The 23,454-nt window shown below is 42.8% G+C and overlaps 1 protein-coding gene and 1 pseudogene across 1 annotated transcript; both read right to left on the bottom strand.

Moving 5' to 3' along the window:
- Nucleotides 1–487: 487 nt before the first annotated feature.
- LOC120050631 lies at nucleotides 488–9,459 on the bottom strand (annotated as a pseudogene).
- A 1,636-nt stretch (nucleotides 9,460–11,095) lies between these two features.
- LOC120050357 (zinc finger and BTB domain-containing protein 14-like) lies at nucleotides 11,096–14,218 on the bottom strand. Its single transcript, XM_038996941.1, has 2 exons — nucleotides 14,096–14,218; nucleotides 11,096–13,034 (listed from the first exon to the last, which is right to left on the bottom strand). The coding sequence occupies exon 2, from the start codon at nucleotides 13,018–13,020 to the stop codon at nucleotides 11,689–11,691; it is 1,332 nt and encodes a 443-aa protein (XP_038852869.1). The 5' UTR covers nucleotides 13,021–13,034; nucleotides 14,096–14,218; the 3' UTR covers nucleotides 11,096–11,688.
- Nucleotides 14,219–23,454: the final 9,236 nt, after the last annotated feature.

The following is a 23,454-nucleotide window of genomic DNA, read 5'->3' as shown; positions in this document are numbered from 1 at the left end:
TATGACCAGAGGCAGGTTTTGAGGATTACATTCTGAGAGGATCGGAGAACTCAACATGCCATGCCAACACAGCCCAACATATCACAGCTTCAAACTGCATAAGACGATATCAAATCTGGTGCATTCCTGCATCTTTTATATTTATGTTGGTATATTAATATGATTGTATATATAGATTTTTCTTTATACTTTGAAGGGCTGTAGGAATTCACTCATGAGTAAGGCAGCAACAAAAACTAAACATATCAATGAAAAGGTATTTCATTTCACACATATATTTTTGTTAACAAAGGAAACAAATCTTATCAAACACAAAATGTACCTTGTCTACTATTGCTGCTCAATTCTCACAGTCAGAAAACAAACACTGCTGGTAACCAATAACAAATAAGGAAATATGGAGTTGCAAATAAAATAGTGAACATTAGAAAATGCCACATAATTGTTTAAAAAAAAGAATAATACAAAAGCAATGAGGTGTCACAGTTCAGAACTGAAAATCTTTTACAGTCATATCAATGGCCCAAGCAAACTTGCCTCCTTGCGTTTTGTTGTAGATCTTGTCGATTGGCATTGCATTTCCTACACCTGACATGAAGAGTAAACAAAGAAAATCATGTTTACACATGCTACAAAAATACACAAAGTGAAAACATATTTTTAGAGCGCAACAATAAGTGTTGTAGCATTTCACTCTGAAACTGACAGAGGTCGAGGATAAATGTTAGGCTAAATTATCAATGTTAGGCTAAAGTCTGTTACCAGACAACTGATATCCTTAGGTTCAGGTAGTTGAGTTGGGACGTGCCCAGAGCGATTACCTTGTTCTCCTCCCTGTCAGTCATCTGTAGCTAGAGCTTCTTCAGCTGTTCCTCCAGCCTCTTCACCACAGCCTCCTTCTCAACCAGCCTGAGGAGAGCAGAGGAGACCACACCTGTGTTTAAATATTATTTGAAATAATTTCAAATTATTGATCTGTGCTTGACTGAGCTTGCTTGACTTAATTTGACCAAGAGAATGGTCTCAAAACAGACAAACCACCACTGGTGGTGGTAAAACAATGGAGGCCTAAACAGGCATCTCAGTAGCAGTTTGGATCAACCCTTCCACATCAATCGTGGGTAAACTGCCAAGCTGGGTTATGAAAGGTCATGTCCACTAGCTGTTATTCTACAATGTTTTCCTGGAAACGAGGAACTGTAGGGTGAAATGTGAACAGTAGGGGTCAAATGCACTCACTTTCAAGTCCTATCAGTTCCTTCCTTCTTGTGTTCATTTTATGCCTCTTTCAGCTCCTTCTTGGTCACATCCAATTGCTGCTGCTTCTGTGCAATCTTGAACAATAAAGGGACAATGTTAGACTGTGTTTTACCTTACATGCATAATTAGTATTTCAACAAAAATTCACAAAAAATTCCATATAGAATGTAACAACTACCAGGACAATGTGTATATATACTGTATATATATATAATATATACACTGCTCAAAAAAATAAAGGGAACACTAAAATAACACATCCTAGATCTGAATGAATGAAATATTCTTATTAAATACTTTTTCTTTACATAGTTGAATGTGCTGACAACAAAATCACACAACAATTATCAATGGAAATCAAATTTATCAACCCATGGAGGTCTGGATTTGGAGTCACATTCAAAATTAAAGTGGAAAACCACACTACAGGCTGATCCAACTTTGATGTAATGTCCTTAAAACAAGTCAAAATGAGGCTCAGTAGTGTGTGTGGCCTCCACGTGCCTGTATGACCTCCCTACAACGCCTGGGCATGCTCCTGATGAGGTGGCGGATGGTCTCCTGAGGGATCTCCTCCCAGACCTGGACTAAAGCATCCGCCAACTCCTGGACAGTCTGTGGTGCAACGTGGCGTTGGTGGATGGAGCGAGACATGATGTCCCAGATGTGCTCAAAAGGATTCAGGTCTGGGGAACGGGCGGGCCAGTCCATAGCATCAATGCCTTCCTCTTGCAGGAACTGCTGACACACTCCAGCCACATGAGGTCTAGCATTGTCTTGCATTAGGAGGAACCCAGGGCCAACCGCACCAGCATATGGTCTCACAAGGGGTCTGAGGATCTCATCTCGGTACCTAATGGCAGTCAGGCTACCTCTGGCGAGCATATGGAGGGCTGTGCGGCCCCCCAAAGAAATGCCACCCCACACCATGACTGACCCACCGCCAAACCGGTCATGCTGGAGGATGTTGCAGGCAGCAGAACGTTCTCCACGGCGTCTCCAGACTCTGTCACGTCTGTCACATGTGCTCAGTGTGAACCTGCTTTCATCTGTGAAGAGCACAGGGTGCCAGTGGCGAATTTGCCAATCTTGGTGTTCTCTGGCAAATGCCAAACGTCCTGCACGGTGTTGGGCTGTAAGCACAACCCCCACCTGTGGACGTCGGGCCCTCATACCACCCTCATGGAGTCTGTTTCTGACCATTTGAGCAGACACATGCACATTTGTGGCCTGCTGGAGGTCATTTTGCAGGGCTCTGGCAGTGCTCCTCCTGCTCCTCTTTGCACAAAGGCGGAGGTAGCGGTCCTGCTGCTGGGTTGTTGCCCTCCTACGGCCTCCTCCACATCTCCTGATGTACTGGCCTGTCTCCTGGTAGCGCCTCCATGCTCTGGACACTACGCTGACAGACACAGCAAACCTTCTTGCCTCAGCTCGCATTGATGTGCCATCCTGGATGAGCTGCACTACCTGAGCCACTTGTGTGGGTTGTAGACTCCGTCTCATGCTACCACTAGAGTGAAAGCACCGCCAGCATTCAAAAGTGACCAAAACATCAGCCAGGAAGCATAGGAACTGAGAAGTGGTCTGTGGTCACCACCTGCAGAACCACTCCTTTATTGGGGGTGTCTTGCTAATTGCCTATAATTTCCACCTGTTGTCTATCCCATTTGCACAACAGCATGTGAAATTTATTGTCAATCAGTGTTGCTTCCTAAGTGGACAGTTTGATTTCACAGAAGTGTGATTGACTTGGAGTTACATTGTGTTGTTGAAGTGTTCCCTTTATTTTTTTGAGCAGTGTATATATAATCTACATTGGACACAATATTGTAAAAGAGGCATCCTGTCTGGGTTGGCGCCCCCCCTTGGGTTGTGCCGTGGCGGAGATCTTTGTGGGCTATACTTGGCCTTGTCTCAGGATGGTAAGTTGGTGGTTGAAGTTTTCCCTCTGTGTGGGCTGTGCTTTGGCAAAGTGGGTGGGGTTATATCCTGCCTGTTTGGCCCTGTCTGGGGGTATCATCGGATGGGGCCACAGTGTCTCCTGACCCCTCTTGTCTCAGCCTCCAGTATTTATGCTGTGGTAGTTTATGTGTCGGGCGGCTAGGGTCAGTCTGTTATATCTGGAGTATTTCTCCTATCTTATCCGGTGTCCTGTGTGAATTTAAGTATGCTTTCTCTAATTCTCTCTTTCTCTCTTTCTTTCTCTCTCTCTCTCGGAGGACCTGAGCCCTAGGACCATGCCTCAGGACTACCTGGCATGATGACTCCTTGCTGTCCCCAGTCCACCTGGCCGTGCTGCTGCTCCAGTTTCAACTGTTCTGCCTGCGGCTATGGAACCCTGACCTGTTCACCGGACGTGCTACCTGTCCCAGACTGTTTTCAAATCTCTAGAGACAGCAGGAGCGGTAGAAATACTCTTAATGATCAGCTATGAAAAGCCAACCGACATTTACTCCTGAGGTGCTGACTTGTTGCAACCTCGACAACTACTGTGATTATTATTATTTGACCATGCTGGTCATTTATGAACATTTGAACATCTTGGCCATGTTCTGTTATAATCTCCACCCGGCACAGCCAGAAGAGGACTGGCCACCCCCCATAGCCTGGTTCCTCTCTAGGTTTCTTCCTAGGTTTTGGCTTTTCTAGGGAGTTTTTCCTAGCCACCGTGCTTCTACACCTGCATTGCTTGCTGTTTGGGGTTTTAGGCTGGGTTTCTGTACAGCACTTTGATATATCAGCTGATGTAAGAAGGGCTATATAAATACATTTGATTTGAAATGTGATTTGCATAGAGTATTTTAAAATGGCATAAGAATGGCACTACTAGCTACTACATAAATCTGAGAACGCAAATATTCCAGTTACCTTGCCCTGCATGTTTTGCATGGATTTCTCAAAGGTATTAGGTGCTGCCCTCTGGTGGTTACAGAGAATGGCCACAGCTCTGTTGGCTCGGTTATAGGACAGCAGACTCATGTCAGCTGAGGAGGAAAACAACAGGCATATATTTCATTGGTGTACTCTCTTTACTATAAATCTGCATGTTTCAGAGATTCATGTAGTCATGACACGGAGAACATTTGAGTAAAAAATAACGCAAAGTAAGACCAACGAGGGTCACGTATGTCACAGAGAAGAGCTGAGAATTCTTGTCAACTATTGTAAACTAGATCTTCAAAAACCTGCACTGAGTGTATTGATGTTCGTATAGAAAGTGGACTAACCAGTGATGAGCTTGTTGAGCCGCTCTTGCAGATTGGTGGAGGCGTTGAAGGTTCTTGGCTGTTAGCCCCGGCATGGACTGGTACAAGTGCTTGTTCAAGTAGGTGGTCTAAGAACAAACAACAACCACGTTTAACCATATCTGCTGAGGTAGAGAAGCATACTGAATGAACCACATAGCTAGTCGTTCTTTGGTTACACTCATTTCCAAGCATTTGCTAAGCATGACTAAACATGAAATAATCAGGTACACTGGGTCTTCAACTTATGTTTATTCTATCAAACACGTCATCGTCAGGCTCCTTGTTTTCCATGAACAGCTTCAGGTTCTTGAAATCATGTGTACAAATAATATGGCTGTGTACATTAGATGGATGTTTAAGCCCTGCTTAACAATACATTATACAGGGGAATGGATATAGAACAGTTGCTAGACAGTGCTGCTCACCCTGCCCTCCACAGGCAACTCATCATAGTAGCAGATGGAGTCTTTGCCCAGGAAGTCCAACTCCACCAAGAACTCCTGGCCTCCCTTCTGCTGGTGCAGGTTGATGTGTCCCACTCTCAGAGAGCAGCAGCCCACAGCGTTGGCCATCTCATTCTCCTCCTTCTCATTCCCCACTCGCAGGGCCAGCTACATGCACAGAAAGACACACACACACACACACACGTTAGTGAGGGAGATATGACTGTTCTACATTATGTGTTTAAGGTTAACTGAACAGGCTTGCACTTTGTTAACCACACCGAGGATAGTTGTGAGGTCTGTACCTTGTCTATAAAGTAGAGTGCCACTCGTCTCTGTCTGGTCTTCATCTCCCAGTGCTTCCAGTCCTCGGTACAGCCTCCTGATGGTCGTCACCTTCAGCTTGTGTTTACAAGCCACCTCGTACTTCTGCCAGTCCTTCTCTCCCTGAGCACAGAGAGAAAGACTTCTGAGTTTATGGCTTAAAAGAATAAACTATAAATATAATAGAATTTGAAATGTATGATTTTTACTGGGTTCAGTCTTCAGACTCTTCTCAAAAGTTTGGGTTTCTAAGCCTTCAAATATAATTTAATTCATAAATATCTGGGTTTATCAATATTCAAATATTATTATTTTCTTTCACAAAACTTTGTTTCCAATTCTTCAAATATTGTTAATTTTTGTACACAATCAAACACCCCTGATATGTTTAATTATTCAGGAAAGTGGGGAGAAAGGCTTTGTACCTTAAGTTTGGAGCTGGGTTTGAACATGATGTACTTGAAGTTTCCCTGGACGTTCTCCACCCAGGAGGCCAGCCAGGTCACTGTGTCGTCATGCTGCACCTTGCTCCACTTGTCATCCATAGGGGCCACTGGTATTTTAGCGCCTCTGGAAAGCAACCAAAACACTTTATTTCAAGCGTATTGCCTTTAGATCGCTAATTCACTTTTGGGAGCAGCATAAACTTATAGGAATATTGTTTGTTCTGTATGCTCTACTGGACCCCTCACTTGCTGCAGTTGATGGTGATGTGACGGCTAGATGCTCACTTTCAGCTTGTCCATCTTGGGGTGTTCTCCCCTCCCGCGGAAAGCCCTGTGGGCTCCACCCGGAAGTTACCAATCTTCTCCCTGTGGCCATCCAGCACACAGAAGCCGCACGCCTCCGTTAATTATTCTATATTTTTCCCTTCAGACCTGATCGAGGGAAAAAACAAAGGTTTCCACAAGGGTTGCAATGTTATTGCTCCCCCTAAAAAATATATTTAAAGTCTTAGTATTTAGTTTGGGGACTTTGTAATCAGTTACCTGTTTGTTCTTTTGTCATGGCTTTCTTCTCCTCCGACTTCTCCAGAAATAATTTCTTGATGTGCGTGAAATCACACTGACAGCTTCTTCATCTGCTCCCTCTCCTCTGCTGTCATTTCCTGTTTAATCAGTCTCAGGCTGTTTTTTAAATTTAAATCAGTTGTACTAACCTCTCTCTAGTCCGTAAATAAGTTATCTTGGAAGGCACTCTTTGTTGTGTACTCATGGTCCAGCATCTTGGCGTAAAACTAGGCTACTTCCTCAGCAGCCAAACTCTGTTTTACAGCAAAGCTGTATGTATGTGGTAGTAATTCACTATTATAAAATAAAGACATTATTGGGTAATGGTTCGTATTCTGGTGGAAAGAGTGGACCTTTGAGCTTCAACGTTGTCCATTTCTTCCCATTGTTGTAATGACCTGCTTCCCACCGGACAATAAGCATATCACAATTTTGTTACAGCACAGAAAGCCATAAAATGTTTATGCAGGTTTAAATCCAACTCAAGTGATAGATACAATAAAGATAAATACAACACATCTCTAGCTGCCAGGCCAGATCTAGCTAATGTAGCTAGCTAGTTAATGTTACCCCTTTTCATTGACAATGTGTGGCTAGCAAGAATTCTTCTTCTAGCTAGCTAACTAGAAAATTCTTCAAATTTTTGGTGTTTTCCTTTTTCACATCAGTTAATTTTTTTATTGTTATCTGTAGTATACCATATTAGAGTTACTTTTGGAACTACAAAGAAAATGAAATAAGAGACTTTTGGAATGACTTTACTGAACAATACTGAACAATTTCAAAGATTTTATTGAGCTCCAGTTGATATGAGTAAATCAGTCAATTGAAATAAATTAATTTGGCCCTAATTTATGGATTTCACATGACTGGGAATACAGATATGCATCTGTTGGTCACAGATACCTTTAAAAAAAAGGTGGTGGTGTGGATCATAAAACCAGTCATTATCTGGTGTGCCCACCATTTGCCTCATGCAGCACGACATCTCCTTCACATAGAGTTGATCAGACTGTTGATTGTGGCCTGTGGAATGTTGTCCCACTCCTCTTTAATGGCTGTACGAAGTTGCTGGATATTGGCAGGAACTGGAACACGCTGTCGCACACATCGATCCAGAGCATCCCAAATATGCTCAATGGGTGACATGTCTGGTGAGTATAAAGGCCATAAAAGAACGGGAACATTTTCAGCTTTGTTTAAGAACATTTAATTATCTGGAAACAGCTCTGGTGGACATTCCTGCAGTCAGCATGTAAATTTCACACTCCCTCAAAACTTGAGACATCTGTGGCATTGTGTTGTGTAATAAAACAGCACATTTTAGAGTGGCCCTTTGTCCCCAGCACAAGGTGCACCTATGTAATAATCGTGCAGTTTAATCAGCCTCTTGATTAACCACACCTGTCAAGTGGATGGATTACCTTGGAAAATGATTAATCTAAAAGGAATGTAAAACAATTGTGCACAAAATTTGAGATAAATATGCTTTTTGTGCATATGTAAAATTTCTGGGATCTTTTATTTCAGCTCTTGAAACATGGGACCAAAACTTTACATGTTGCATTTATATTTTTGTTCAGTGTATTTAGTGGACAGCAACAGATGTTTTCAAAAAGAGTTCCATGTCTATACCTATGGGCACAAGCACTGTTCATGACACAAGCTGTTCACACCCCTCTTGTTGGTAGAGAGACATTCTTGCAGGTTTAAAACATATTTCCTGCAATACTATTAATTTTGCCATGTCTAATGCGTATTCATGTGATTTAAATGATTCAAACATTACAACAAAATCTATGGGCTAAAAAGCTTTAGCTGACATGGACTAGTGGATCTGGACATTTCTGACAAGCAAAAAATAGCTCTAAGTTATGCAATGACTGACATGATAAGAGAAAAACTGATGATGCACTAACCAATTACGAAATTGCTCTTTGTGCATTCTACTATTACAACTTTCAAGAGTGAGTTTGAAAGCCGAACTGAGATCCTTAATAAAAAAATGTGCACCCTCTGGGGGCGCGCCCCACAGTTTGGGAACCACTGCACTAGAGAATAGCAACAACCATACACAGAGTATGAAGAATTTTTACTGTGGAACTTGACAATTAATGTTGTTCACCTGTTAGTTTACAAACTTATTTTTGCTAAAAAAAAGTATCCTTGTCCATCCCGTGGTATCCCTTTTTGCTATTCTTAGATTTGCGCTACATTGACATAACAATGGGTGAGAAATGACATAAGGGAAGCAACACATCACCAATCACAAAATGTTCAAGCTAAAACATTTCCTGTATCACTTTTCTCCCATCTGATTCCTTTTCCTTGGCAGATATATTGTTGTTTAAGTCAATGTCATTGCAAATAAAGAAAACCTCATCACCAACATATCTTACTCTCTGTTTACATTGAAGTCAGACTTTACTTTTGGTGTGAATAATTTCAGCAATAGAAGAAAAACATACTCCTTCCAGAAGGTGGTGATGCATCCTGCGAGAGAAAGACAGAGAAACACCATAAATAAGCATCTACTATTTTCTGCTAATACAGGGATATGCAATAATTGGGCCTGTGTATATCATGCTATAGTCTTTGGTCATACCATGTCTACACCGTTGGTCTCCACATCTGCATGGCCACTCCCCAAGACAGATTTTAAATTCCCTGAATTGATAAAGGAAAGACAGAATAAGTCACACGCTCACAAATGAACCCACAAGATAAATCAGATGATTGCTAAACTGGAAGCATTGCCTAACTGTGGTAATTTATAAAAGGTGACCACTGACTTACATAATGAAACAGAGCACATTGTAAAATTATACTACACCCTTCATTGTGAATGAAGACATGTAAATTGGAGATTGTAATTAAGGGTGCTTTCACATAAACCCTGTACGTAAATGTATCTGAGGAGACTGATCTGTCCATGCTCACCTTGTGATTTCCGGCTCCTGCAGAGGTTTACAAGGGTGTTAAGAACTGGAGTGCTTCGCCTATGAAATCAAATAACCATCAAGTGTGTGTGTGTGTGTGTGTGTGTGTGTGTGTGTGTGTGTGTGTGTGTGTGTGTGTGTGTGTGTGTGTGTGTGTGTGTGCATAAGTGAAGTGACTGGTCCATGTTACCTTGTGCTTCCTCTCAGTGTCCTCTTTCTTCCTCTTTTCCCCCATTCTTGCTCCTCTTCCTGCATTGGACCATTGGGAAGTGTGACTTTTCACAATAATAAACCTACCTAATGGATAAGCAATACTCTACTAACTTGTCATTGAGAAAGATAAGCACCATGACACATCACCAAAGTTACACCTATAAGATCTATGATCATATGAACCTGCCCCAATCAGCATGACAACCTGAGCATTTCTATCCCAGGACCAGTGGTAAAGCCGAGCCAAATTCAGGACACGCCTGTCTGTAGGGCACCCATCCCTCTTGGATGATGATGCTGTTCTTTTCCTGCTGTATGTTCTGGCTTCACCATGTCCTTCATTGTCTTCCAGTTTCATTACTCAAGTTAGACTGTACAAATGTAGATGTAGTGTTGACAATTAGTCAATTACAAATATTGTTTTGTTCGTGACATGTTTAATTCAGACCATTATCAACAAACGATGTCAAATTAAGTACGGATGGTTCTTTGTAGATCAATAAAAATAAAACAAATTAAATCACGCTTTGAATCACTGATGGAGTGATCGAAATTCGCTGAATAAATTGTTTAATTAGATTGTCAAAATAATTTTGTTCCGGTAGACAAACATTATCCAACATATCATAAAGTATTTGCATGCTTTACCTGTAAGCAGAGTTGTCCTGTTCTCAATCGCGTCAATTAGGCTCCTCTTGATGTAACCGATTAAACTCAACTCCAAGATTTACGAACACACACCAGACAGTAGCAAAATAAATATACTGCGCATGCTTGAAAGCCAAGGGTCAAAATCAAATCAGCGAATCAGCCAAAACAAATACATGATAGGCATAAAAATCCAATACAGTGTCTGTGTAAGACTTGCTTAGATATAAAATAATTGAGCATGGCAGCAAATAGATCATCAAATGACTGAATATGCCTATAATAACATACCCTTGATGAACATACAAGTAGTAATAGTGGCATTGATTATACAGTGTACAAAACATTAAGAACACATTCCAAATTTACTTTTTGCCCTCAGAACAGCCTCAATTCGTCTGGGGGCATGGACTACAAGATGTGGAAAGCGTTCCACAGGAATGCTGGACCATGTTGACTCCAATGCTTCCCAGAGTTTTGTCAAATTAGCTGGAAGTCCTTTGGGTGGTGGACCATTCTTGATACACACAGGAAACTGTTGAGCATTAAAAACCCAGCAGTGTTGCAGTTCTTGACACAAACCAGTGCATTTGGCAGCTACTACCATACCCCTTCAAAGGCTCTGAAATATGTTGTCTTGCCCATTCACCCTGAATGGCACACATACACAATCCATGTCTCAATTGTCTCAAGGCTTAAAAATCCTTCTTTAACATGTCTCCTCCCTTGGATTTAACAAGTGACATTAATAAGGGATCATAGATTTCACCTGGATAGTGGAAAGTGCAGGTGTTCATAATGTTTTGTACACTTAGTGTATCATAATAATAATACCATTCAGCAGACGCTTTTATCCAAAGCAACTTACAGCAAACTTATTGGCTGGTCCTGGGAATCGAACCCACAACCCTGGTGGTGCAAGCGCTCTAGCAACTGAGACTGTATAGTCTGCACAAATTACAGCTACAATTTATTTCCAAAAATAATGCAAAGATATGATTTGTTGGCAGTTGAGGGTAGCATTTTTATTAAAGCAACACATATTTTGATATGCTAAATGTACATGTCAATTACACTAAGAGTTGTGTGTGTAACACAATGGAATATTTAACCGTCAAACATGTAGTAGTTTGTAACCATTCTTTTTCATACATTTTACAAATCAAACATTTTATTTCCAGTTTTCATTATAAAATCAGTACTGTATAACAGCACTAATATATTGACAACCAAAACCAGGTAGAGGCAGTAGTCAGAGCATTTTTGTCCATAAGGCTGCCATAAAATTTACACAAACACATTTGGTATGATCATTTCTACCAAAACAAAATATTTTAACCATTTACAATATAATCAAGAAAAAGATGTCATACCACAGAACAGTGCAAGAAAACCTAAATTACATGAAATAAGTCTGAAAATATATGAACGCATTCAAATCCGACCTTACTTCACTATATCCTCGAGAACAATTCTCAACATCAAATCTATGTAATTATTGGAGTATTTAGGCCTCCCAAAAGAAAATACAAAATGAAACATAATCAAAAAACTCAGATTCTTCTCATTTTGTCCATGACAAGTGAGGTAAAAATGTTGTGTGCTATGAGCACGCTATGGACTCCAGTTGTTGCTCGGCCTCAGCGGCCATGGCTGCTGCCTGCAGCTGTTCAGTCTCAGTTTGCAGGGTGCTGGGCGGCATCTGCTTCCTCTCGCTGTGCATGTTGTTCTCATGTCTCTTTAGATCCGAGGCTTTGGCAAAGGCCTTGGTGCACGAGCCGCAGACGAAGGGCTTCTCGCCCCTGTGGCGCCTCTCGTGGTCCTTCAGGTGGGACTTGTGCTTGAAGGCCTTGTCGCACATCTGGCAGCCGAAGGGACGCTCGTTACTGTGGACCCGCTCGTGCTTTTTAAGGTCGGGTGCTCGAATGAAGGACTTTCCGCATACATCGCAGCGGTAGGGCTTGAAGCCTGTGTGGATCTTCAGGTGCTCCTTCAGGTGGGCCTGTGTAGTGAAGGCTTTGCTGCAGATCTCACAGATGAATGGACGTTCTGCCGAGTGCAGCTTTTCGTGTTTCCTCAAACGGTTCTCATCGATGAAGGTCTTTCCACAGATCTGGCAAGCGAGCTGTTCGCGGTGGCCGTAGAGGAGGTACTCGAACTTCATGTCTGTCGTGGATGTGGACCACCCAGGGGGCTGCTCGTCCTTCACCTCGCCGATGCTGTCAGCGAACGTCAGTGTGGTGGTGGCGTGACCCGCCAGGTCTTTTGGCTCCGTGTCCATGGGCTCCACGTCCTGGTCGTAGCAGCTCACCTTGTGCACGTCCTCATTGGCCAGCTCTTTGAGAATGGCCTCCTGCACTCTCAACGCCGTGTTTGGCGATTTGTCCAAGTCGTGATTGGCCGTCGGCTCTTCCACAAGGTCGTCAGTGGGAGTGTCATCATGGTCACCTAGCACCTGCACGTCGTTCTCCTGGCCCAATGTAGGGTCATCAGTAGGAAGAGCCATTTTGACAATATCATAGGGAAATGGTTTGGCATTATGGACATTATTTTCTTCAGTGGACATATCACGCTTCTGTGAACAGAGTTTGTCCAGAAATCGGATTCCGAGTATCTGGCCCGAAGACATCAGCAAATTCACATCCTTTTTCTTCACAGTAATCTTGGCTGTGTACATGTAGTTCAACACCTCCTCGAAGATGTCTGAGCGGATGAAGTCAATTTCTATGACTGAGGAGTTGTCGACTTCATGTTTCTTGAACAGCTTTTTGAAGTAGTTGCTGCACGCCGCTAACACGCAGCGGTGGGCCCTGAACTTGACATCTTCAACCACCACTGCAATGTCGCAGTGTTCACCCTCCAACCGTTGCTCATTTAGTATTTTCAGGAAGATGGTCTTGTGTTCATCATCCATGTACTTCACTGTTTCTGACATCGTGGACTGATATTCTGTAACAAATTAGAAAGAATGTTATTAGATGCCGTTTACACACTTGAACCATTGGGAAATAGGCCTACAGCAGTATACTTATACTCATGCACTGTGTGCCATGGCCCGATATATGTTGTTCCTTTGGATGACACTATAATTGGTCTTGCGGGCAGAATAATGACTGAAAAGGCCATACTTTTTTTTCAGCATTTATTATCATATCGACCTAATAAATGTAGTAATCTGTGTACATATGTCTGGGATAAGAGGGCATTACTGTGATCGTAGCCTATTTATGCTATCACTTAGTAAGCTTTTAATATCCCCTCCTGACATGCATCACATGACCAGAGGGAAATATACTAGGCACATTGTTGAATCATTTCATTGAATGGCTTTTGCTTTTTTTTACAAAACAATATCAATCAAGGTTTGTGGTGGATGAATGTTGTTTGGGTACATTTAATCTAGGCAGATTCAATTGATGGGCAATTGTATGACTGATCATTTTCAACCCCCCCAAAAAACAATTCTATAACGTTGCACATGATAAACTGGTCACATTATGGATGTTTGCTTAATAGCAATACATCTCATTTGCGAGCTAGCTAACTAGCTTGCATGCATACAGTAACGTTAAACAGATTCGAAAGCTAGCAAAATAGCTTTAGATTTGGGGGAGGGTAGCTAACTGGTTAGCTAGCCTCGATGCTAACCTTTAGTTGGCTATTGTTTGCATCCACCTGGGCTTACATTCGTATTGTATTCAACAGAGCATGGCTATGATGTTTATCTTAGTTTTAGTACGGTCGTAAAATCGTAATTTATGTCGATGTAAATGACAATAACACCATCCGTCTCATTATGAACGGAGGGAGAGAGGGGTGCCTATCCGACTAACCACAAGCACGCGAGGAAGCGCCTGTCACACTAGCACGGAAAAAGCCCGAGCAGCCATGAACACTCCTGAAATGACGAACTCGAGCTTTTGCAGAAACCGTGAGCGCGCAGGCATCTTGGTTAAACGTTATGCAATATTTCGGAAACGGATCTGATTCTCTAAAAATATGTTTCTTACCTGTGGTACAATATGTTGTCCCCTTGAGAAAGTCTCCAATGACTGTCAAGCAGTCCAAAAAGAATAATACACTTTGTGTGTCGTTTGCCTGAGGACGAGCATAAGCGGAAGGACGCGCTGCGCCAGCACGGAACTGCAGAATTTGAGTGACTATGCGCGTAAGAACCATAGAGATAGATAGAAGACTCATCATGGATATAACCCAGTTTAGCACAGAGCTTGCCAATGACGGCTTCCACCATTTTAAAGTAGTCAACTGGGTGGGAATTTCTGAGTTGGGAGCAATCAGCCAATGATGACGAATACAATTGACTACTTTAAAATGGAGCTGCCTATTGCTGTCATACAGCAATAGGCAGCTATTTTAGAGGGCACGAAGTGTAGGGCAAGGGGGGGATTTAAATGGATAAAAAAAATTATCCTCAGCAATCTACGCACAATAACACATAATGACAAAGTGAAAACAGGTTTTTAGATTTTTTTGCAAATGAATAAAAATAAAAAAAGATACTTTATTTACATAAGTATTCAGACCCTTTGCTATGAGACTCAAAATTGAGCTCAGGTGCATCCTGTTTCCATTGATCATCCTTTAGATGTTTCTACAACTTGATTGGAGTCCACCTGTGGTAAATTCAATTGATTGGACATGATTTGGACAGGCACACACCTGTCTATATAAGGTCCCACAGTTGACAGTGCATGTCAGAGCAAAAACCAAGCCATGAGGTCGATGGAATTGTCCGTAGAGCGCAGAGACACAGATCTGGGGGAAGGGTACTAACATTTCTGCAGCATTGAAGGTCCCCAAGAACACAGTGCCATCCATCATTCTTAAATGGAAGACGTTTGGAACCACCAAGACTCTTCCTAGAGCTGGCCACCCGGCCTAACTGAGCAATCGGGGAGAAGGGCCTTGGTCAGGGAGGTGACCAAGAACCCGATGGTCACTCTGACAGAGCTCCAGAGTTCCTCTGTGGAGATCGGAAAACCTTCCAGAAGGACAACCATCTCTGCAGAACTCCATCAATCAGGCCTTTATGGTCGAGTGGCCAGACGGAAGCCACTCCTCAGTAAAAGGCACATGACAGCCCGCTTGTAGTTTGCCAAAACGCACCTAAAGACTCCCAGACCATGAGAAACACAATTCTCTGGTCTGATGAAACCAAGATTGAACTCCTTGGCCTGAATGCCAACCGTCACGTCTGGAGGAAACCTTGCACCATCCCTACAGTGAAGCATGGTGGCAGCATCATGCTATGGGGAAGTTTTTCCAGCGGCAGGGACTGGGAAACGAGTCAGGATTGAGGCAAAGATGAATAGAGCAAAGTACAGAAAGATACTTAATGAAAACCTGCTCCAGAGCGCTCAGGACCTCAGACTGGGGTGAAGTTTCACCTTCCAACAGAACAATGACCCTAAGCACACAGCCAAGTCAACGCAGGAGTGGCTTCGGGACAAGTCTCTAAATGTCCTTGAATATCCCAGCCAGAGGCCGGACTTGAACCCGATCAAACATCTCTGGAAAGACCTAAAAATAGCTGTGCAGCAACGCTCCCCATCCAACCTGACAGAGCTTGAGAGGATCTGCAGAGAAGAATGGGAGAAACTCCCCAAATACAGGTGAGCTTGTAGTATCATACCCAAGAAGACTTGAGGCTGTATTCGCTGCCAAAGGCGCTTCAACAAAGTACTGAGTAAATGGTCTTAATACTGAAGTAAATGTGATATTTCAGTTTATTTGTAATAAATTAGCTTTTTTTTTTAAATTGTTTTTGCTTTGTCATTATATGGTATTGTGGGTAGATTGATGAGGATTTAAAAAAAAAATACATTTTAGAATAAGGCTGTAACCTAACAAAATGTGGAAAAAGTCAAGGGGTCTGAATACTTTCCAAAGGCACTGTGTATACAAAAGTATGTGGATACCCCTTCAAATTAGTGGATTTGGCTATTTCAGCTACACCCGTTACTGACAGGTGTATAAAAATCGAGCACAACGCCATGCAATCTCCATAGACAAACATTGGCAGTAGAATGGCCTTACTGAAGAGCTCAGTGACTTTCAACGTGGCACTGTCATAGGATACCACCTTTCCAACAAGTAATTTCGTCAAATTTCTGCCCTGCTAGAGCTGCCCCGGTCAACTGTAAGTGGTTTTATTGTGGAAACGTCTAGGAAGTGGTAGGCCACACAAGCTCACAGAACAGGACCGCTGAGTGCTGAACCGCATTACACTTAACTGCCTCTGGAAGCTTCATAAAATGGGTTTCCATGGCGGAGCAGCCTCACACAAGCCTAAGATCACCATGCGCAATGCCAAGCATCGGCTGGAGTGGTGTAAAGCTCACCGCCATTGGACTCTGGAATCATGCTTCACCATCTGGAAATCCGACGGATGAATCTGGGTTTGGTGGATACAAGGAGAACGCTATATGCCCCAATGCGTAGTGCCAATTATAAAGTTTGATGGAGGAATAATGGTCTGGGGCTGTTTTTTCATGGTTCGGGCTAGGCCCCTTAGTTCCAGTGAAGGTAAATCTTAACGCTACAGCATACAATGACATTCTAGACGATTCTGTGCTTTCAACTTTGTGCCAACAGTTTAGGGAAGGCCCTTTCCTGTTTCAACATGACAATGCCCCCGTGCACAAAGCGAGGTCCATACAGAAATGGTTTGTTGAGATCAGTGTGGAAGAACTTGACTGGCCTGCACAGAGCCCTGACCTCAACCCCATCAACCACCTTTGGGATGAATTGGAACGCCGACTGCAGGCCAGGCCTAATCACTTCAGTAGTATTTTGCTATGTGACTTTCACTTTTACTTGAGTCATTTTCTATTAAGGTATCTTTACTTTTACTCAAATATGACAGTTTAGTACTTTTTCCACCACTGAGCATACCTCTTTACCTGTTCAATTGTCATTTTAATGATTGCTTCATTCTGACTGCTGTAAATCACACATCTCAATAGACTTCAAACATGCCTAGGATATTACATGTACAGTTTGTGTGACGCCTATCTAAACTGACCTCTAGAGCAGTCTGCATCCTCCTGGCTTTTTTAAAAAAAATTAAGAAACTAAATATGCTTCTCTGCAAAAAATCTGGGTAAAAGATGAGTCTTCAGTACATTTAGTAATTGCTTGCTTTTCTAAAGTCTAGCAACCTTGCCAGTTAAGATAGTTAGACAAGCTACTCAACCTTGACTGATAGCATGAAATTACTTGGTAGCTAGTTATGAGAGTGGGTATCTACAGTAGCTGGCTAGCTAATGCCAACTTCATAAAATTGCTAGTTGGCTAGTACTACAGAGAAAAAAACAAATGATTATCAAGGAAGGAATCAATAGGTGCATAGCTTGATCAAATGTATTTCCAAACAACTTCTGCGAGTCCTGACCAGTTACAATCAAAAACTGTGTGTATCACTCTACTTTGCTCCATGGTGCACCTCGGAATGAACCACTTAGGGAGAATAAGGGGGTACAGTTAATGTGCCCTCTCCGCAAAATACCGCTAACAGATTTTTATAAATAATTATAACGTGGGCTTAAAAAAAAGTTTAGTAATTAATTTATCTGAAAATGTTGAAACAGGACAAATCTATATGTATGCCAGTGTCACAGACGCTATAATGGCACAGATACAAAGATCTTACCTCATCTCTATGGTACGTACGTAAATTGTAAATGGATGCGGCTACGTTCAAAACGTAAATACAACACAACACGCAGAAACCACACTGATGACTGAACATGCTTGCGCAAATTACTGATGAAAATAAAATCTCTGGAGCGCGAGGAAAACGGTACCAGATTTGGGTCGCGAAGCGCTTTTTACTGAGATTATAGTCATTGGATGATAGATTCAATAATTCGAGTTGTACACGTGTGCACGCACGGAGTGTCAAACTAGTGTTCTACATGGCATCACTCATAATATTTAGATGAAACGTTTTTTTTTTTTTTTTTTAACCTTTATTTAACTAGGCAAATCAGTTAAGAACAAATTCTGATTTACAATGGCGGTGGGTTAACTGCCTTGTTCAGGGGCAGAACGACATTTTTACCTTGTCAGCTCGGGGATTCAATCGAGCAACCTTTCGGTTATTGCCCAACGCTCTAACCACTAGGCTACCTGCCGCCCAAATGCCACATCAAATGTTGATTTTTGTGAAGCAGTAACCGAAAGGGCGGATCGACCAGTAAATTGACATACAGAATGTTCTGGTGCTCACCTCTCTTAGAGGCTTTTATTTACAATATTAACAGGTGTAGGACTAATTTGCCAATCAACTTTGTACAGAAAATAACACACAGGACGTTGACAAAGATTTGAATAAATCAAACATATTATCAGTATAAACTATAAAGGCAACAACTCTTTGCCTATAACAAAACTCGGGTGTAGTTCTACTCTAGCCAACCTAGTCCCCCCAAGGCAAAGGCCAGCTGAGCACATAAATACTCTTTCCAGGAACACTCTTCAGCGGGTGGGCATAATTTGTGGAACGTTCCAACAGGAATCTGTTCCAAAAACGTCGTAATTAACAAGGTTGCCAACAAACAATGCATACAGGATTGTAAAGCGGCAGATTAAGATACCGGGTAGGGAATGGGCAATTTAATTACGTTTTTCACTTATCACGTTTATTCCGAAAAATGTCTGTCCTCACTCTGGTAGCCTATGGACAAACATTAAGAATAAGCTACGTGGTGAGTTGATGCCTATTCGGCATTTAGTTAACTAGGTGAATTGATCATGCTACTTTGTATGCGTTGTTTGTTGGCATCCTTGTACATTACGAAGTTTTTGGAACAGATTCCTGTTGGAACGTTCCACAAATTATACCCACCCTCCTTCAACTAGGAATGTTCCATCGTGATATGCGTAATTTCCCATGGACATATATCACAAACAACGGTTTTACATAAACACACACACTTCAATAACTTGTGCCATAACTTCTACTTTTAGTCACAATATACATTCATGAAGTAATTCACCCCCGCGATAATGAATAACTTTGGTTATTCCTGTCATATTATAAATATTCCTCGATGACACTTAGACTAATTTGCCTCATGCATAATTCACACCAGCACTTCAACAAGGAAACAGCGCAGCGCTTCAGGCAAACACACGAGGTAGGTTAAATTAAATGATTATACTCTACCAACACAACTATCGTTATTCTAATATATTTCACATTACAATACTGTTTTAATAATAAAATCCATATCGAGAAACTATTTTCACAATGGATGTACCCCTAAATAGTTTATCAGGATTATTTTCACTTTCTGATGGTCCTCAATTGTAATGGAGAAATAAATGGACATTGGTAATTGGATGGCATGGTTCCCTTCAGTGGCATTCTATTGGTATTCTAAATGTAAATGCATAAATTACATTAAAGCAATATTCTTTGTCTCCACTGCAATGCAGTAATTAATGCTAATTAGAGATGCCACATTGCATAATGATTCCTAATGTAGTATATGTCAGGGAAGTGAGACATTAATTCCGGGGTGTCAATGTAAATTGTCAGGTGGCGATTTTTATGAATTGTTCAGCAATCTAATGGCTTGCGGGTAGAAGCTGTTGGGGAGCCTTTTGGTCTTAGACTTGGCGCTCCGGTACCGCTTGCCGTGTGGTAGCAGAGAAAACAGGCTATAACTTGGGTGACTGGAGTCTCTGACAATTTTATGGACTTTCCTCTGACACTGCCTATTAAATAGGTCCTGGATGGCAGGAAGCTTGGCCCTGGTGATGTACTGGGCCGTACACACTACCCTCTGTAGCGCCTTACGGTCAGATGTCGAGCAGTTGCCATACCAGGCAGTCATGCAACTGGTCAGGATGCGCTCGATGGTGCAGCTGTAGAAACTTTTGAGGATCTGAGGACCCATGCCAAATCTTTTCAGTATCCTGAGGGGGAAAAGGTTTTGTCGTGGCCTCTTCATGACTGTATTGGTATGTTTGGACCGTGATAGTTCGTTGGTCATGTGGAGACCAAGGAATTTGAAACTCTCGACCCGCTCCACTACAGCCCCGTCGATGTTAATGGGCGCCTGTTCGGCCCGCCTTTTCCTGTAGTCCACGATCAGCTCCTTTGTCTTGCTCACATTGAGGGAGAGGTTGTTGTCCTGGCACCACACTGCCAGTTCTTTGACCTCCTCCCTATAGACCGTCTCATCGTTGTCTGTCAGCAAACTTAATGATGGCGTTGGAGTCGTTTGGCCACGCAGTCGTGGGTGAACAGGGAATACAGGAGGGGACTAAGTACACACCCCTGAGGGGCCCCAGTGTTAAGGATCAGCGTGGCGGATGTTTTGTTGCCTACTCTTACCACCTGGGGCGGCCCGTCAGGAAGTCTAGGATCCAGTTGCAGAGGGAGGTGTTTAGTCCCAGAGTCAGTCTAGGCTTAGTGATGAGCTTCGTGGGCACTATGGTGTTGAACGCTGAGCTGTAGTCGATGAACAACATTCTCACATAGGTGTTCCTTTTGTACAGGTGAGAAAGGGCAGTGTGGAGTGCAATTGAGATTGCGTTATCTGTGGATCTGTTGGGGCGGTATGCGAATTGGAGTGAGTCTAGGGTGTCCGGGAGGATGCTGTTGATGTGAGCCATGACCAGCCTTTCAAAGCACTTCATGGCTACTGACACGAGTGCCACGGGGCGGTAATCATTTAGGCAGGTTACCTTCGCTTCCTTTGGCACAGGGACTATGGTGGTCTGCTTGGAACATGTAGGTATTACAGACTCGGACAGGGAGAGGTTGAAAATGTCAGTGAAGACACTTGACAGTTGGTCCGCACATGCTCTGAGTACACGTCCTGGTAATCCGTCTGGCCCAGCGGCTTCGAATGTTGCCCTGTTTAAAGGTTTTGTTCACATCGGCTACCGAGAGCGTTATCACACAGTCATCCAGAAGAGCTGGTGCTCTTATACATGCTTCAGTGTTGCTTGCCTCGAAGCGAGCATAAAAGGCATTTAGCTCATCTGATAGGCTCGCGTCACTGAGCAGCTCGCGTCTGGGTTTCCCTTTGTTGTCCATAATAGTTTTCTGACGAGCGTCAGAGCCGGTGTAGTAGGATTCAATCTTAATCCTGTATTGACACTTTGCTTGTTTGATGGTTCGTCTGAGGGGATAGCGGGAATTCTTATAAGCGTCCGGATTAGTCTCCCGCTCCTTGAAAGTGGCAGCTCTAGCCTTTAGCTCGATGTGGATGTTACCTGTAATCCATGGCTTCTGGTTGGGATATGTACGTACAGTCACTGTGGGGATGACGTCATCGATGCACTTATTGATGAAGCTGATGACTGAGGTGTTGTATTCCTCAATGCCATTGGATGAATCCCAGAACATATTCCTGTCTGTGCCAGCAAAACAGAGTAGCCAAATGGAGGGTGGGGGAGAGCTTTGTATGGTGGTCTAGGATTTTTTTCCACTCCTGGTTGCACATGTGACATGCTGGTAAAAATTTGGTAAAACTGATTTAAGTTTGCCTGCATTAAAGTCCCCGGCCACTAAGAGCGCCACTTCTGGGTGAGCATTTAATTCTTTGCTTATGGCCTTATAGAGTTGGTTGAGAGCGGTCTTAGTGCCAGCTTCGCTTTGTGGTGGTAGATAGACGGCTACGAATAATACAGATGAGAACTCTCTTGGTAGATAGTGTGGTTGACAGCTTATTATAAGGTACTCTACCTCAGGCGAGCAATACCTCGAGACTTCTTTAATATTAGACATTGCGCACCAGCTGTTATTGACAAAAAGACATACACCCCCACCCCTCGTCTTACCAGAGGTAGCGTCTCTGTTCTGCCGGTGCATGGAAAATCCCGCCAGCTCTATATTGTCCGTCTCTTCGTTCAGCCATGTCTCGGTGAAACATAAGATGTTACAGTTTTTAATGTCCCGTTGGTAGGATAATCTTAATAGTAGGTCATACATTTTATTTTCTATCGATTGCACGTTGTCAAGGAGAAAGGAAGGCATTGGGAGTTTACTCACTCGCCTCGGGATTCTCAGAAGGATCCCCGATCTGCGTCCCTTTTCCGGCGTCTTTTCTTCACGCAAAAGGCGTGGATCTGGGCCTGTTCCAGTGAAAGCAGGTTATCCTTCTCGTCGACTCGTTAAAGGAAAAGGTTTCTTCCAGTCAGTGGTGAGTAATCGCTTTTCTGATTTCCAGAAGTTATTTTCGGTCATAAGAGACAGTAGCAGCAACATTATGTACACAATAAGTTAAAAATTAAGTTACACAAAACGCAAAAAAATAACAAAATTGCACAATTGGTTGAGAGAATGTAAAACATCAGCCATGTTCTTCGGCGCCATCTGTTTCGCATCTGTTTCATGTATTGAGATGCACATCTCTTCAACCATTGGATTCCACCATCGACATACACTGAGTGTACAAAACATGACAGACAAACCAGGTGAAAGCTATGATCCCTTATTGATGTCACCTGTTAAATCCACTTTAATCAGTGTAGATGAAGGGGAGGAGACAGGTTAAAGAAGGATTTTTAGGCCTGGAGACAATTGAGACATTTTCGTGATATCCAATTAGTAGTTACAGTCTTGTCCCATCGCTGCAACTCCCCTACGAACTCGGGAGAGTCGAAGGTCGAGAGCCATGCGTCCTCCGAAACACAACCCTGCCATTCCGCACTGCTTCTTGACACACTGCTCACTCAACCCGGAAGCCAGCCGCACCAATGTGTTGGAGGAAACAACATCCAGCTGGCAACCGAAGTCAGCTTGCAGGCGCCCGGCCTGCCACAAGGAATCGCTAGAGCGCGATAGGACAAGGAAATCCCGGCCTGGCCAAACCCTCCCCTAACCCGGATGGTACTGGGCCAATTGTGCGCCGCCCGAATTGAGGCTGTTCTGAGGGCAAAAAGGGGTACAACTCAACATTTGGAAGGTGTTTCTTAATGTTTTGTACACTCAGTGTATTTGTTATGGTTTGTGTTCAGAGTACCCTATCTTGAAGCCTATAGGGGAATTACAAAAACCAACACGATGCTTATCCAGCCATTGGAACAATGTCCCTATCTGCCTCATCATGCCAGACCAGCTGTGCCTTCACAGTTGACTTCATGTTGCATCTGAATTGGAGCAAAGTCAAATCCAATATGCCATAAAAAGCTAAATCTGCTATGTAAAATACATTGTGGGTACTGGATAGATTTTTGATACACCAAAAACTATTTTGCAGAGCCAGAGAGACATTTGAAACATTTCTATATTGCATAACTTCCGCAGGAACAAGAGTGTATTAACTCTTACTTAACTGGGTTGAGAACCCTTTCAGGTCATTTCAACCATTTCCATTTCAGTAGCTTC

This window comes from Salvelinus namaycush, chromosome 7, assembly GCF_016432855.1.
Source record: "Salvelinus namaycush isolate Seneca chromosome 7, SaNama_1.0, whole genome shotgun sequence".
Taxonomy (NCBI): Eukaryota; Metazoa; Chordata; class Actinopteri; order Salmoniformes; family Salmonidae; genus Salvelinus; species Salvelinus namaycush.
Note: the sequence above shows the minus strand (reverse complement) of the source record. Positions and strands in the feature narration are given on the sequence as shown.

Coding starts and splice junctions, on each gene's coding strand:
- LOC120050357 (XM_038996941.1), bottom strand. CDS start 13,020: ATGTCAGAAACAGTGAAGTACATGGATGATGAACACAAGACCATCTTC.